We start from the raw sequence: 14447 nt of genomic DNA on the forward strand, positions 1-14447 counted from the left end.
CCCTATGGAAATAACGTTTGCATCCACAGCACTAGATCGCCCGTTGGAAGTTCGATTCTAGTCGCTGACTAGAGGAAATTTATTTTCTAAGCCTTTCTTCGACTAGTTCTCGAGTTAGTCGATCTCTGGAACGGACAAGTCAGATTTTTCATCCAGTAACTCAAGAAAATTGACAATAGAACTCAGACTATTTCAGACAAATATATATAGTGTTAGGGATTACAAGATGGCAGTAGTTGTCTTCCATTCTCACTTCTCTGGACGCCAATTAACATTATCGGTAGTTGTAGACCAGCTAGTCTGTAAGTGGCCTAGGGTGGCTTACATTAGCCTCTAAAAGGCATTAGCAGATTTATTTAATTTTTTTTTTTATTTATGCTCAGTTTTACCATTTATTTTGAACTAATTTTTCAAGTATTTCACATTCTGAGATTCATCGATTAACCCCCCCCCCCAGTTTATTCCGACGTCTCTCCAAAATATTTCTTCTGTTCTTCACAAGTTAATATTAATTAATGTAAAAGAAATACGTTACCTCCTTTGGATTCACAGCTGAGACTAAGGGATGAATTTTCTTTTAGCGGTCCTATTACTCCTGACACGGTTCTGTTTTCTGCATCTCTAATTGCCACACTCTCCGGAGGAACTACAAAATTTCAGAATAAGAATATTAAATTAAAAAAGGGGATGAAATATTTATCACTTTAAAATCATGTATATATATATAAATCCAAGATATAGAGTCAATTTGGCAAATTGACTCTATATCTTGATAATGGCTTCAATTTGGCAAATTTAGTAGTAATTAATGCGAATATTAAGTATACATCATTATATATCGTTGTTAATTTTGTGAATTAGTTTTTTATTGATATTTATGAATTTATTTCTAAATGATTTAACATCTCATTACCTCATAGCATTAGTTGTATGTTGTAAAATATTTTGGAATATAATTACTACATTTCAAAAATAAACAACCGATTTGTTAAAGTAAAAGGTTTCGTCTATCTAAAATGTAAATAAATCTTTTAATCAACACACAACAACAACAAAAAAAAAACTCGATTACTTGGCAATATGCCAAGAGTTGCATCTTCATATGGGTTGATTTGTTTGTATCACGCAAATGCTATCTCTTTACATTCTTAAGTTACCCCCCATATACCAAGAAACTTGGGATATGAAATATGTATTATTTCATAGTAGTTGTATAGAACAACTGCAAAACTAACATAAGTAGAAGAGGATGGACTTAGATAACATCGTCAAAAAAAAAAAAAAAAAACTGAAGCTAATACTTGCGTTGAGTCCCCGAAGACAAGTTTCAGCAACTCTTCTGAATTACATACGTGCTTGCTATACACTGTCATTTTCCCCTAAAGAGTACTTCCTCTGCATTTTAGGATCGCCTTTCTTTACCCTTTTTAGCTCATTATAAGTTATCTCTTTCATATTCTTCTACAGCAAGTACTGTTTGGTTTTTTTCCCTCCTCAAGCCTATATCTTAAATGGCACAATATTCGGCGAGAAGAGAAAAAAAAAAGCGTAGAGTAGTCCTAATTTTCATGGTAGTTTCTCTCCGATGCGGTCCATTTCTTCTTAGGGATGGTACGTGATTGCATGCATAGTGTATATATATATATATTAACGTTCCTAAAAACGCTTTCAGAAGTTGCCTTCCCAAATGCCTCGGGAAGATTACATGTATAATGAAGATGATAGGCAAAAAGGCGAGAGAATTTATATCGACTTTTTTTTTATCCCCCCCCCCCCCAAAGTAAATGTTTGATGCATCGCTATGGGAGATTGATGGCCCGAAGATAAATGTATCTCAGTGCATATTTCATTTTCTTGCTGTCCTGAGCAAATGCGCTGAGACATATCTAAACCATTAACAGACTTTTGCTTTCTGCAACAGTGCAGTAAAACCCGCTGAGAATGTATATTTATATATTATTAGAAGCAAGGGGAAGAATTATAGGATTAACTTTACTTACGTGAAAGGAATTATATCCACGATTCAGAGGTGCGTAGAGGGAAGACAAACGTGTGCCTGATTGAAAACAGGAGATGAATATGAAACGTTATTAGTCTTATATTGGTCAAGTGTTACATTTAATAATTATAGAAAACGGTTAGTAGTCGAGCATATTAAATTAGCAGGGACGAAGTGTGGGTAGTGGAACAGAGCTTGATGCAATGCAAAGCTTTCAGACGTGTTTAATGTTAAATAATAAATGCGCATAGAAATCCTTTCTACAAATCGATAGATTTGTAGAAAGATTTGTATAACCCAATTTAATATTTCTTAGGCGTTTGCAACAAGCATAAACACCTATTGTTTTTTTTTTATTCTTTTGCTGTCTGTCTGTCTGTCTATCGTACTATAATAACTCCCCTTCTAGTTCGATTTATTTAAATTTCATATTTCAGACCGTTACTAACCTCTAGGTATCCAGAAGGGACTTACTGAGTTGATCTTAGTTTTGGTTCTTCAGTCACACTGTTTTTTAGTGGAAAAACATTGGAAAAACGATTCCAAAGGATAGAGAGTATTATCTGCGCTATGGCTGGTTAAATTTTCTCAATTTAGAATTTCCGCTGAATGCTATCGAGTCTGTTTTCAATTTTCATTTAAATCGGACCATTTTTAGGAGCAAAATGCCACAAAACGTTTCGAAGCAACCACCAGCTCAATAAAAGCATCTACATAACTACAATCGAACTTCTGCAAAGTTCAATTGTTGTGATAATGGATGACGTCACTATGGAAGAATGCTATTGTAAAACTAATCTTTTTTTTTTTTTACGATCATATCCGATCATATCTTACGTATAATGATATTTTGGGATAATTAGATTTATATTGTTTTTTCCTTATTCTTTCTTCCTCCCAAACTTATGCAATAAACCAGTCGGTCAACCACAAATCCCTTCCTAACCACAACGTCCTACAACATCGTCTAAAAACAAAAAGAAAACGTTGAAAGAATCTGGACTTGCTCTTAACAATCACAAGAGGTCTGCATGTGATAATAAAATGTCAATATGCAGTACGAAAAAAATTTTCAAAAAAAACTTCCAATGGAATTTTTATCCTTTGATATTACAATTTTCTTCTTGATATCAAGTAATATTTTGATTGTGCAAAGTTTTGCTGCAGCCGCATTTCAAATATTGTTTACAGACATGCAGGCCACTCGGAGGAAAGTCATTGATCTGTCTGACAAGAAACAAAAGAAAGAGAGACAAGAACAGTAATTGGAACTGGATGCATGATTTATGATGTAGAGGTTTTTGCGTGCTGCAATTATGAAGGACAAGAGCTTTTTATGGAAATATGAAACAAATATGTAACGTTATGGATAAATTGAACAATATTGTAGCGTTTCTGTTGTCCACTCGGGAGGATTTCACGAAATATATTTTCAGTTTGGAGGTTTTGCGAGCAGCCAAATTACCTTTAAGTTCGCAGGAACAATCTGAGGAAATTCAACTGAATTTGAAATACTTTTTATCTTCTGAAACAAAACGCCGCAGAAATAAATGATTAATAACATAAAAGAATAATAAGACACTTCGGTCATACGATAATAAAGTCTTCGCGATGAATTCTATGTATTAAATATTCAGTATTTGCAAATATCAGGGAAAATGAAAATGCATTTCGTGATCTCGCTGGGGATACTCGAATGCCTGTCGAAGTGAAATTTTAAGAATAAATTACTGAAGTTAATTTTATTTTCTCCATTGACTTAAATGTTATTTTAGTCCAAACCTCTTGCCATCTTATACTGAGAGATCATCTTCAGTGCCTTCACGTTAGGAACCCCCTAAAGATCATCTATCAGTATTAAACAAGTGTTAAATATTCTTAAATATTCACTAAAAGCATTAAATAATATCTAATTAAGTTAATTAATTAATTAACTAAGTAATTATATTCAAGATTCAAAAATGGGTCAATCATCTAGCTTCGCAAACCCACTTTAAGAATGATTTTTTTTTTATAGTTATCTGTTTTGAAACAATATTTTGTTTGAAAACAATATTGTTCCAAAATTTTATTTATTATTTAAATAAATAATAATTATTATTTATTTTTTTAAATAATTTTTATAATTTTATTAAATAATAAATAAAAAAATTATTTATTTATTAAAATATTATTTTGTTCCAAAATAATATTTTGGCTCACCCATGAGCCAAAATATTATGACCACCCAGCCTATTTTCCGCCAACCAGACTGCATGGAAACAGCCCTTTTACCAGGATAGTCCGATCACTGGCCTGCCAACCTGAAACATGCCAATGGTGGTAGTATTCTGGATGGGAATTGTTCTCGTGGTCGTTCTCATCATCCCGAGTGAACGACCACACCTTGACCGGTAATTCCTACATGGGGATTTTTTCAGACCGGCTATTGTTCTACATGGCGGCAATGTGGTTCAAGGGATCTGGACTCTGCCAGCAATACAACGCCCAGCAAGGCGAGGCTCTTATTATGCAAACATGGTTCGAGAAGCATTCCGTGTGCTTCCCTCGCAGTTCTCCTAATTCTACCTCATTTGAATCCCATCAAACATTTCTGCGACCATTTGGAACGCATTATCCGCCAGTGACTCGCTCAGCCGCTGACCTCCAGGATGTTATTCTGTCTAGTTGGACCAAAATACACCAGGACACACACTGACAAAGTCGACGTTCGATCAAACATTATTTCAAAGCCGAATGTTTCTATAGGCTATGAAAGTTTCGTAAATTTGACCTATGAGCTTACGAGAATACAATCTTCGGCATCGGAATTGTCTTAGTTTGTACTACTTAAAAGACATGAGCGCTGCCCAAGAGTCCACATGTTCGTCTTTTATTGCTATACTTTTTTCTGATAGTTAAAATTTAAACTTTGAATTGATTTTATTTAATCAATTTACGTAACGTAATTTAAAATAAATATGTTGGCAATAAAAAAAATATTATTAGTGGTAGCTATACATTTCTACTCATACTACTTGGATATCAAAGCTTACAAACAAACAGCAAAAGTGGTTCGGCTCTACAATGAAAGAGAACGTACACACAAAAACAGACATAAAATGTTTCATATTTTCAAAGCTTTCAAAATCTTCCTAGTAGTCTTTTAAAAACTCATTTTATTCTTTTGCCTAATTGGTAGTTTTCTTCCCAAACTATTTTTATTTATTTATTTCAGTTACCTAGTATGCATACCCTAATGGTGGCTGTCTCTTTGTACATAAAAGTGAAAGGACAGAAGAGAGGGCTCGTTGTCATATACGCACCATAGTGCAGAAGGCTACCGTTAAAGATTTTGTCATAAAGATGATGGCTATGGAAGTAAGATTTTTCACTCAGCAGGTGAAAAGGCTCTCGATGGGCAACCATGATACTTCCTATTTCCATTTATATATATATATATATGTGTGTGTGTGTGTGTATTCTAACTGAGTTGCACAGAGACTTGTCTGATGAGCTGTCTACTGCATTATTTGGTTGCAAACTTTGTGTCGTATGTGAGTGACTCTGTAAGTTTATTGGCTTTAGTTCCAACAGAACTATGTTTGCTTTTGTGATAAATGCACACTTTTTCGGCATTATCTAAACGCATTGCAAATTTTTGTATGGCTATTTGTAAACTTATTTTGGCAGGATGTCAACTGAGTAAGAGAAATGTTATTTAAACTTTGGGAAACTTTTGTCAATGTTATTTTGCTTTACGAGACATTCGCAAACAAACAATTTATATATAATACAATGCATATATGCATCACTAAGTGGATTTGGGTTTTCGGAATGAAATACTGGAAATAATGAAACCGATCTTAGCAAAATAAATGAACAAATAAATAATTTGTGAATGTGTAATAACATCTTAGACTTCCATTATGGTTTGTGTTTCTTTAATTTGTTTTCAAGTAATACTACTAATCCAAATAAACACATTCTCATAGAAATGACTTTGTAAGTCCGATATGCTCTTAGGTGTTCATTTTAAAATGATTTTGATATTATTTAAGGTGAAGAGAAAATTCAGAAAAAGTGGCCTCTATAGGAAAAAGTGGGGGTGGGGGAGAACAAAATAGAATGCTATTACGGTATAAAGGCAACACCGTATTATTGTATTTACTATTTTTTATTATTATTATTTTAACACTGTTAAAACCTACTGAATGCAAGCAGAAGTCATTCGTTTATTTATCTAAGAATTTATTTATAATTATTGAAATAACAAATTACTGGTTTGTGAGGCAAACAATTAATATCTAAATTAGCTAATGCTGTGTTTGGATAACATTTCAATGGGTTTTTAACTCAACAGCACATCGTACAAATTCCTAAACCTTGGAGAATAACTGAAAAAGGATATTACCGAATAGATTTTTCGATTGAAACTCGACACATACTTGAATTCGATCCGAAAATTCCATATTCACTTGCGCCACGTGCGAGCCTACAAGCACGCACACACACACACACACACACACACACACACACACACACACACACACACACACACACACACACACACACACACACACACACACACACTAGCATCCAACGATTTGCACAAGTGTGTTCTACAACAAGACGTTTTTGATTGAAGGCAATCGAGACATGAATTTTTATGCCAATTCGCGCAAATACCCCATGAATTTCGTGAATACTAAAAACCCGAAGCAACATAGAAATCGGCATAAATTTTAGTGAATTCTTCTGAACTTCTGTTTAAAACCTTAGAAGGCTGGCCAGTCGCTCTTTGGATTTTCTTCGTTCACATTTCTATCGAGACAGTCGTCTGTTTGCAAAAGTTATCAAAGATCGCCTGGAAAATTTTAAGGCTCTATCGAAATGATATTTTGTTAAAGATTTTTAAGAATGCTTTTTTTTATAAAATTCATGTGTGTGTAATAAAAATAATAATAATAAAAATAATAAAAAAAATAGTCAAAGAGTTTGCATATTTTAAAAACATACAATTTTAAAACTTTAAATTATTCAAAACTTTAATTGAAAAAAATTTAAATTTCCAGTTTGTGTCTCGGTAATGCAGTTGGAAAGTGACATAACTCTTTTAACTGGAAAGTCCAAGTTCAAAATCAGTATAGGATAAGACGAATGCTTAACTTTTAGGCTAAGGTGAATTATTCATTCTCATAAAATTAGTGGTGGAAGTTTTTTTTTCTCCTATAAACTCAGATACAACTGCAAAGCACACACACACACACACACATGATATAGATTAGATATGATGGTTGATCAATAACATCAGTAACTGAAATTTTTGTATGGAAACTATTAGCAACATTGAACCATTTGTATATTTGACAACATCTCATGATGCGATGGAATGATACTAACAGGGAAAACCAGTGAAAGATTCACCCATTTGTCCATGAACTAACTAAAATGCAATCATATTCACCCCTCCCTCGTCATCGCATTGTAAACGAGGTGTTTCGTAAGAGAAACATTATGTGTTTGCTTCAAGGTCTGTTGTCGAACTTAGTACGATGAAAATAAAAATATAAAAAGTTAAAACAAGCACGGAAAAACAATATTAAATTCGGATTTAAAACCATCAAACGAATACTGATCAGTTTGTTTGACACAAAGATGTTCTTCACCAATAGGACGAATTAAAAAATCATTTTCCAACACCTTGGAGATTCAATTTGTTGGAATTGCCTCATAAATGGTCTTCGCCATGAACGTGACCCATGCCATATGACCAAGAGTGATCAGGAAGTCTTAGCCTCATAAAGAGGTTCCTGTGTTTCTACTTGCTTTCATATAACAAGTTGGATCTTCCGTAGTCTTCCTGAAGGGAAACCAGTTTCATGACGTCATAGATACTTCCCTACAAAAGAAAAGTACCTTTTCTGTATCCTCTTGGATTTCCTATGCCTGCCTGCCTGGTGGTTGACCGAGTGTTTAGCAGCGTGTCTGTTCTCCAACCAACAGGATGCAGGTTCGATTCCCTCCGTGGGAATGGATGTTTGTGAGTGTCTTTAGGTTGCCACGTTTACCGAAGGCTTAAAACGTTCCATGTTTGGTCTCTAGACGCGGATTACTGGATTAAATAATTCATAACCCACCTAGTTAATAAGCCTAACTGCATTTAAAAACCCCTTCACCTCCGTATGAAACTAACTAAAAGATTCAAACCCAGTTTGAATCCTTTCCAGTTACGAAGAAAAAAAAAACCGGAGTTACTTGGAGGAGGAGGACTTGAGTGGAGAAAGGCATTGAATAAATCCGTCTTTCCTTAGAAGTCGGATTTTTCACCGCCTAAGTCACCAAAGTCGTTGTCACTGTAGTAGACATGTTCCGTACATCATCTGAACTCCCCGTAAAATTATTAGCAGACAACCATTACTCTCCGTCCGCTACACACCATTAATGAACGGCTGGTTTATTTAGGTTCCTCCGTTATGACGAATGAAAAAGATTTTCGCAATCAAGAACAAACGTTCATGGAATAGTTGGGTTTGCAAATGAAAGCTGCCGCAGTGATGTATGCGGTTAATAATAAACACCATTAAGCTCCATCTTTTATTGGTAATGAAGGGAGAACACATTACCCAGTAATGCGAATCTGAGATAGTGGTATCTCCTCTGAGATCGATCACACTATTGGAATTCGATTATTTTGTAGTTTTGGAGAGAACAAAAACGGCAAAAGTAGATTTGTTTCATTTGAAGTTCAACCAGTTATTGGAGTTTGTTGCTGTAAAAGTTGCGCTTCAAAAATAAAATAAAAAAAAAATCTTGTAGCTGCCAACTTATAAACAAAAATATCCAATTGAAGATCTCAGTTGGAAGTTATATGAAGAAATTGTGTGATGAGGTGGAAGAATGCATTCCCAGATCACTTAAGAATGAAATTTCTTTGCATTTTCTTATTTAATTCGTAAACAGAAACTTATCTGATGAGATGCACGCCACCCCAACAATTTTTAGAACTATGTAACAGCACCTATTTTTTTAAAGATTAACTAAATATTCCTAGTGGAAGATTAGGCTAAGAAACTTGAATATCAGCAAAAGGATTATGTTTTCAGAGCGCACTGCAGCTATACTGACAAAAGAATATTTCAAAATAGACATTAAAACACTGCATATTTTAACCTCGGTAATTTCATGGCGGGCTTTTCAATCTGTCTCTGGACTAAGTTACACAAAAGCTTTTTTTGCTTGATTATGGCATTGAACAAGTCAATCGGTATGAAATACATACATTCTCTATAAAGAAAAAATAAAATGGTATATGAATATATTCTAAATATTCTGAATTTAAAAAAAAATTAATGTATGGGTTTTTGTAATTAAAAATAAATTATATTCCTATTTTTAAATTTAAGTGCAAGAAATCAAAGTTTGCGAGTGATGACAAGTAGCGTAGATACTTCACGCTCAACGCTTGGGTATATAGGATTATAAGCAAAAAATATAATTTCTTGTCAATTATAATTTACTGGAAGGGGGTCGAAATAGTTCGTCGCTCCACAGACCTTTGCAATCATCCGGAGAGTTCAGTTTTTGTGATTTGATTTCAACTGCCATGTCATTAATTCGAAGTCATTTAGCGCTGCGTGCCATTTTAATTCGAGCTGAATGTGTTGTTTCATGACGTCTGTTTTGTATACTTAGGCATTTTCTAGATCCATTACGGTCTTGTAATGTTTCCACACCAACGGTTGGTATTGAAATGCTTGGGAATATAAAATATGCATTGGAGATATCACCTCAAGTAGTGCAACCAGAAAAACTATTTTTTTTTTATTAGAAGACCGAGTCATTCAGATGATATCAGGAGTTTTACTAAGAATTGGTCATCATAAGTTTCTTCACGAAGAGACAAGTGTCATTCACAATGATACTTGTAGGTCTCGATGATTTTCACCAATGGATGCAGAACAGCTAAGAATGAGGTCTTTGAAAATATTCATTATGAAGACATGGAAAAATAAAGATCACTGTGAACTAATTTCGTTTGAAATTATTTTCAACGCTTGTTATAAATTTATATAATAAAACACAAAACACATAAAGATTAAAATGTAAGCGAAAGAATTAAAAAGTCCAAAATTATTTGAATGAATTTACGTCTGAATTAAGCATTTAACTGTGCATTCACTAAAATTTACTTTCAGCAAAAGAAAAAAGGTTTAAAGTAAGACAAGTCGATAGACGAAGATCAGACGAAGATCTCTTCAGAGAAAGACATTGGGATAATGAGGTTGGTCCCAGACCACTGAGTAGAAGTTGCTAAAGAAACTGGAACCATTTAAGATTTAATATAAATAGAAGCAAATAAGAGAGAAGGAAACAAGCTGGAAATATTTCGAGAAGTGCCTTACCCCAAGTAACGAAGAAGTTCTAAAAATGGATGCTGATGAAATGAAATGTCCAAAATGATGTACGATGTACTGTTACTTGGAGAAAAGACAAAGGCCACTCGCTGTGCATTAGACATTTGATGGAATAAGTAACAACATAAGAGAGGGCGCAGAAATTACAGGAGAATAAAAACAAATGTCTTGAGAGGAAATATAACGTGTGCTGTGCTGAAGAAGTCGTGGGGAGACGTCTGAATTCCACACAGGCTGTTTATTTTCAAAAATCTCAAAGCCTATTGTCCTTAATTACAGATGTCGCTCTCCTGATCTGCTAAAATATTCATAAACAGTCGCGAGTATTACAGTTGGTTCCTTCACCTAAGTGCCAGTCATTAGTTCGTTATGAGGTTGTTGAACGTGTCAGCCTCATCCAAACTTCCGTCGCTTTCTGAACATGATCTATAGAGTCTCTTTTCGTCATTCTAACATTTGAATGCTAATTTTCTCAAGCCATACATCCCTTACAATATGAAATGAGGCAATGTCATATTGATAGTGAATTAAATTGTGTCCAGTGAATTACAGCAGTGTAGACAATAGTGAATTATTCATAACGTTCAGTATAACATTCGGAGTTCATTTCTCTGTCAGTAGTGCAAAAGACATTCTAATTCAAGCCACAAGAAATGTGTCCGCGCTGCAATACCACCACCATATATCAGACCGAACGATACAATCTGATCAATAAGCTTCCTCTGGCAGTAAGGACACTGATTTGATTTGGCACTCACTCAACTAACCGACGATCAGTTGTCCAGTTACAGTGAGCACGGCACCACCTAAGGTGCAACTATGCATTGTTTGAGATGATCTTTGACTTCTCAAACTCTGTTTCCATGGTCTTTTTCATGGAAATAGAGATAATGAAATTCAGTGTGCTTCCATAAGAAACCTTTACAGACCACCATGTACTGCACTTGAGACAATCTACTGATGTAAGGACGAAAGACATTTCCCTCATAGCAACAATTACCCTATTTCTATTCCTTTCCCCTTTTCCATTCCTCTTCGCTTTTCTGTCCCTATTTTTTATTCCTTTTCTATCACTCTATGTCTGTTGGAATGGATTTTCAATTTCTTCGCACCCCATCATGTTGCTGTCTTTTAACGACCTCAGCGAACAGTTTGTATCGAATGCTCCGATTGTGTTGTATCCACACACACACACACACACACACACACACACACACACACACACACACACACACACACACACACACACACACACACACACACACACACACACACACACACACACACACACACACACACACACACACACGGATTAATGTCTAACATGACAGCGTATATCTGAATCGTGAAACATTTTCAGTATTGTACACAACCACAGTCATTTAGCGTACATTCCTTTGTCCTTATATTTTGTTGTACTACTTGGTTTATCATTGGTACATAGTATTCAAAAACCATGTGGTTTCTTGATAATTTTTGCAATATATGTGTAGTTCTTTAGCAGAAGGCATGAGAAAACTAAGTTTCGTTCAGTTATTTTATATTTTTTTTACGTAAAGTAGGTTTGCAAAGACTGCCACAACCACTTTAGGTAACATCGTACTAAGGTAGGTCCCTCCGATGCAGCTATGCGACTGGCGAATTCCATACGCGTTACTTGCATGCAGTAGAACAGTCAAGAAGTCTCAACCTGTCGATCTGGCAAGAAGTCTGAGTACAGAAATTTCCTGGTGTTCTCTCTCGAGAGGGCAAAATTGCAAGAACGCACTGAATCAACAGCAGAAATGCCTACAGAACATGCTGAAAAGAAGTGTTGTAACTCCACTCTGACATAGATATGCAAATCTAATGAAATGTGTTTACCCTGCAAGGAAAAAGAGGGCGCTTCTGTCGTGTATATCGTAAGAAAGCTCAATAGGTTTGGGACATGCCAAAGTCTTTGTAACTGCTTATATACAGCAACAGAAGTTATTTGCAAATGATTGGCTAGAATAATCAACAAATGCGTTCGCCAAAGCAACAACCTATTGTAAGTCGATAATTAAAATGCATAAAAAATAAGACTGCATTAATAAACTTGATTCTTCTTTACTTCCCAAGTGTAAATGAAATCTTATTATATAATGAGTCTGAATTAATAATATTAAGAACAGACTTTTAATCACCATAGCGCGAACAACTCTGTTAACACAACCATACTCATTAATAAATGCGACAAAAAATCTCATTGGAGTACATATTTGAAATAATCACAAAATTCACTCCCAGAATGACTGAAATATCCAGAGCATTGCTGATACTAAACCTTGTACCTCTAAAATCGCTTTAGGGCTAGAAATCAATTAAAACAACGTTTAGCAGGAACAAGTACTGACTTTTTTTATTGAAGTGTTAAATTAGCTTCTATTCAACTATGTGCTGGATCCGTTCTATAACACGTTCACATTTACTAATGTGGTGGCTTCGTGAATGCCTTCCTGTAGTTCATTAAGTGTTCTTGGTTGTGATTTAATTGAAATGCATTCGTTGACATTTCTTACACACGAAGACTAGCGGAGGAAACGTTGAGAAAGTATCGGTCCTTTCCTTGAGGAGTGCATTCCTGGGGTATTACTGCTTAGGAGAAGAACGGTTGATACTTGCGATGTTTGATTGGTCGCTATTTATAAAGTAGAATTGCGATATAAACATTTACAATCGACCAGTTTATGAAACGCTACTGTATACGTGTTATACATGTAGAAAATTATGTGAAAAGAATATCGTATGCATAAGGATGATGTCAGTTATGAAAATTATAAGCAGTTGACCAGAAGAGTTACAACTGTTGTGCGGAAAGTGTGAGTACGAAAAGCAACCGGTTTTGCAAGCTAATGACAATCCGAAAGAATGTTTTATCCTTATGTTGCAAGTAAAACAAAGAATAAATAGGAAAGAAAACCTCTCGTCAATGCGAATGGTACGTAGGTGGCAGATGCAGAAGAGATTATTCAGCTAATAAGTGTCCATTTTGCTGACATCTTTCAACATTGAGCTCACTACTACCTCTTCACTGGCTGAAGAAACTCAGGTGTATCAGGAGGAGATACTAGAGCTCAGTGGAGCACCCAGAGGGAGGGGAAGGACCCTTGCCCCCACAAATGAAAAGGAAAACACACTAGAAAATTTTCCAAAAATCTTTTCCTAATTAAAATTCATTTTTTTATTTATGTTTCGTCGCCTCTTCTATTTCTATACTACTTATGAATTAGCGATCATTACAGATGCTCAGTCATAGGTCGTATGTGATGCGTAGTGTGTATTCTCAAATCGTCTACACAACTCTCCCCCCTCCCCAAGATTAAATCCTGAGTGCACTACTGCTAGAGCTGTTGCACGAACTGAATAAGAATTCTACAATAAGGACCGATTGGATATCCGCACGGATGCTGAATGAGTGTTAAACTGCACATCTGTGCCGTTGACCTTGCTGTATAATTTGAGTCTCGGCATAGGGAAGAAGCCACAAGCGTAACAAGAATGTATGATAATCCCATTGCACAAGAATGGTGCAAAGACGACATGTCAAATTATTGACCTATCAATTTATCAACCTCTGAATGGTCGTGAAGATTTTGGAAAAGTTTTTAAGAAGTCGCATACAGAAATAAGTTGACAGAGAACCTATACTTTGCCATGGGCAACATGGTTTTACTAAGGGAAGGTTGTGTTTAAGTCACCTGCTCCCAATTTATAATAATGATACGGTTGAGTTAGACAAGGAGAATGAATACACCATGATAATGTTGGATTTTGCTAAAGGCCTTTGACAGGATTCAGCACGGAAGAAGGCTATTATATAAATTGGAGGATATCAGATTGGATTATGAAGTATTAGTGTGGATAAGGGGATGGCTGACTGATAGCGAAGAGTGGTGTATGGAGGAGGTGAATCTTTAAGATTTAAGGTGATCATTAGTGCACTCCAAGTATCATTCCTTTCTCCCATCTTATGGTCTCATTACCGGCCTGTGTCGCCAGTTTCCTTTCTAGTCGTTACTGCGTGATAGGAT

The 14447-nt window shown here is 35.3% G+C and overlaps 1 protein-coding gene across 6 annotated transcripts in view; it reads right to left on the reverse strand.

Annotated features, from left to right (window-relative positions):
* Positions 1 to 14447, reverse strand: part of LOC150108232 (adhesion molecule nephrin-like) — a 299319-nt gene that overhangs the window by 130363 nt on the left and 154509 nt on the right. For all 6 annotated transcript variants that reach the window (XM_090415684.1, XM_090415682.1, XM_090415683.1 and 3 more), the window contains exon 3: positions 536 to 646. In XM_090415684.1, the coding sequence (XP_090271810.1) occupies positions 536 to 646 (111 nt within the window). The remainder of the gene's footprint in view (positions 1 to 535; positions 647 to 14447) is intronic.

Source organism: Typopeltis vanoorti, chromosome 3 (genome assembly GCF_054136105.1).
Source record: "Typopeltis vanoorti isolate ZY-2024b chromosome 3, IOZ_Tvanoo_1.0, whole genome shotgun sequence".
NCBI classification, from domain to species: Eukaryota; Metazoa; Arthropoda; class Arachnida; order Uropygi; family Thelyphonidae; genus Typopeltis; species Typopeltis vanoorti.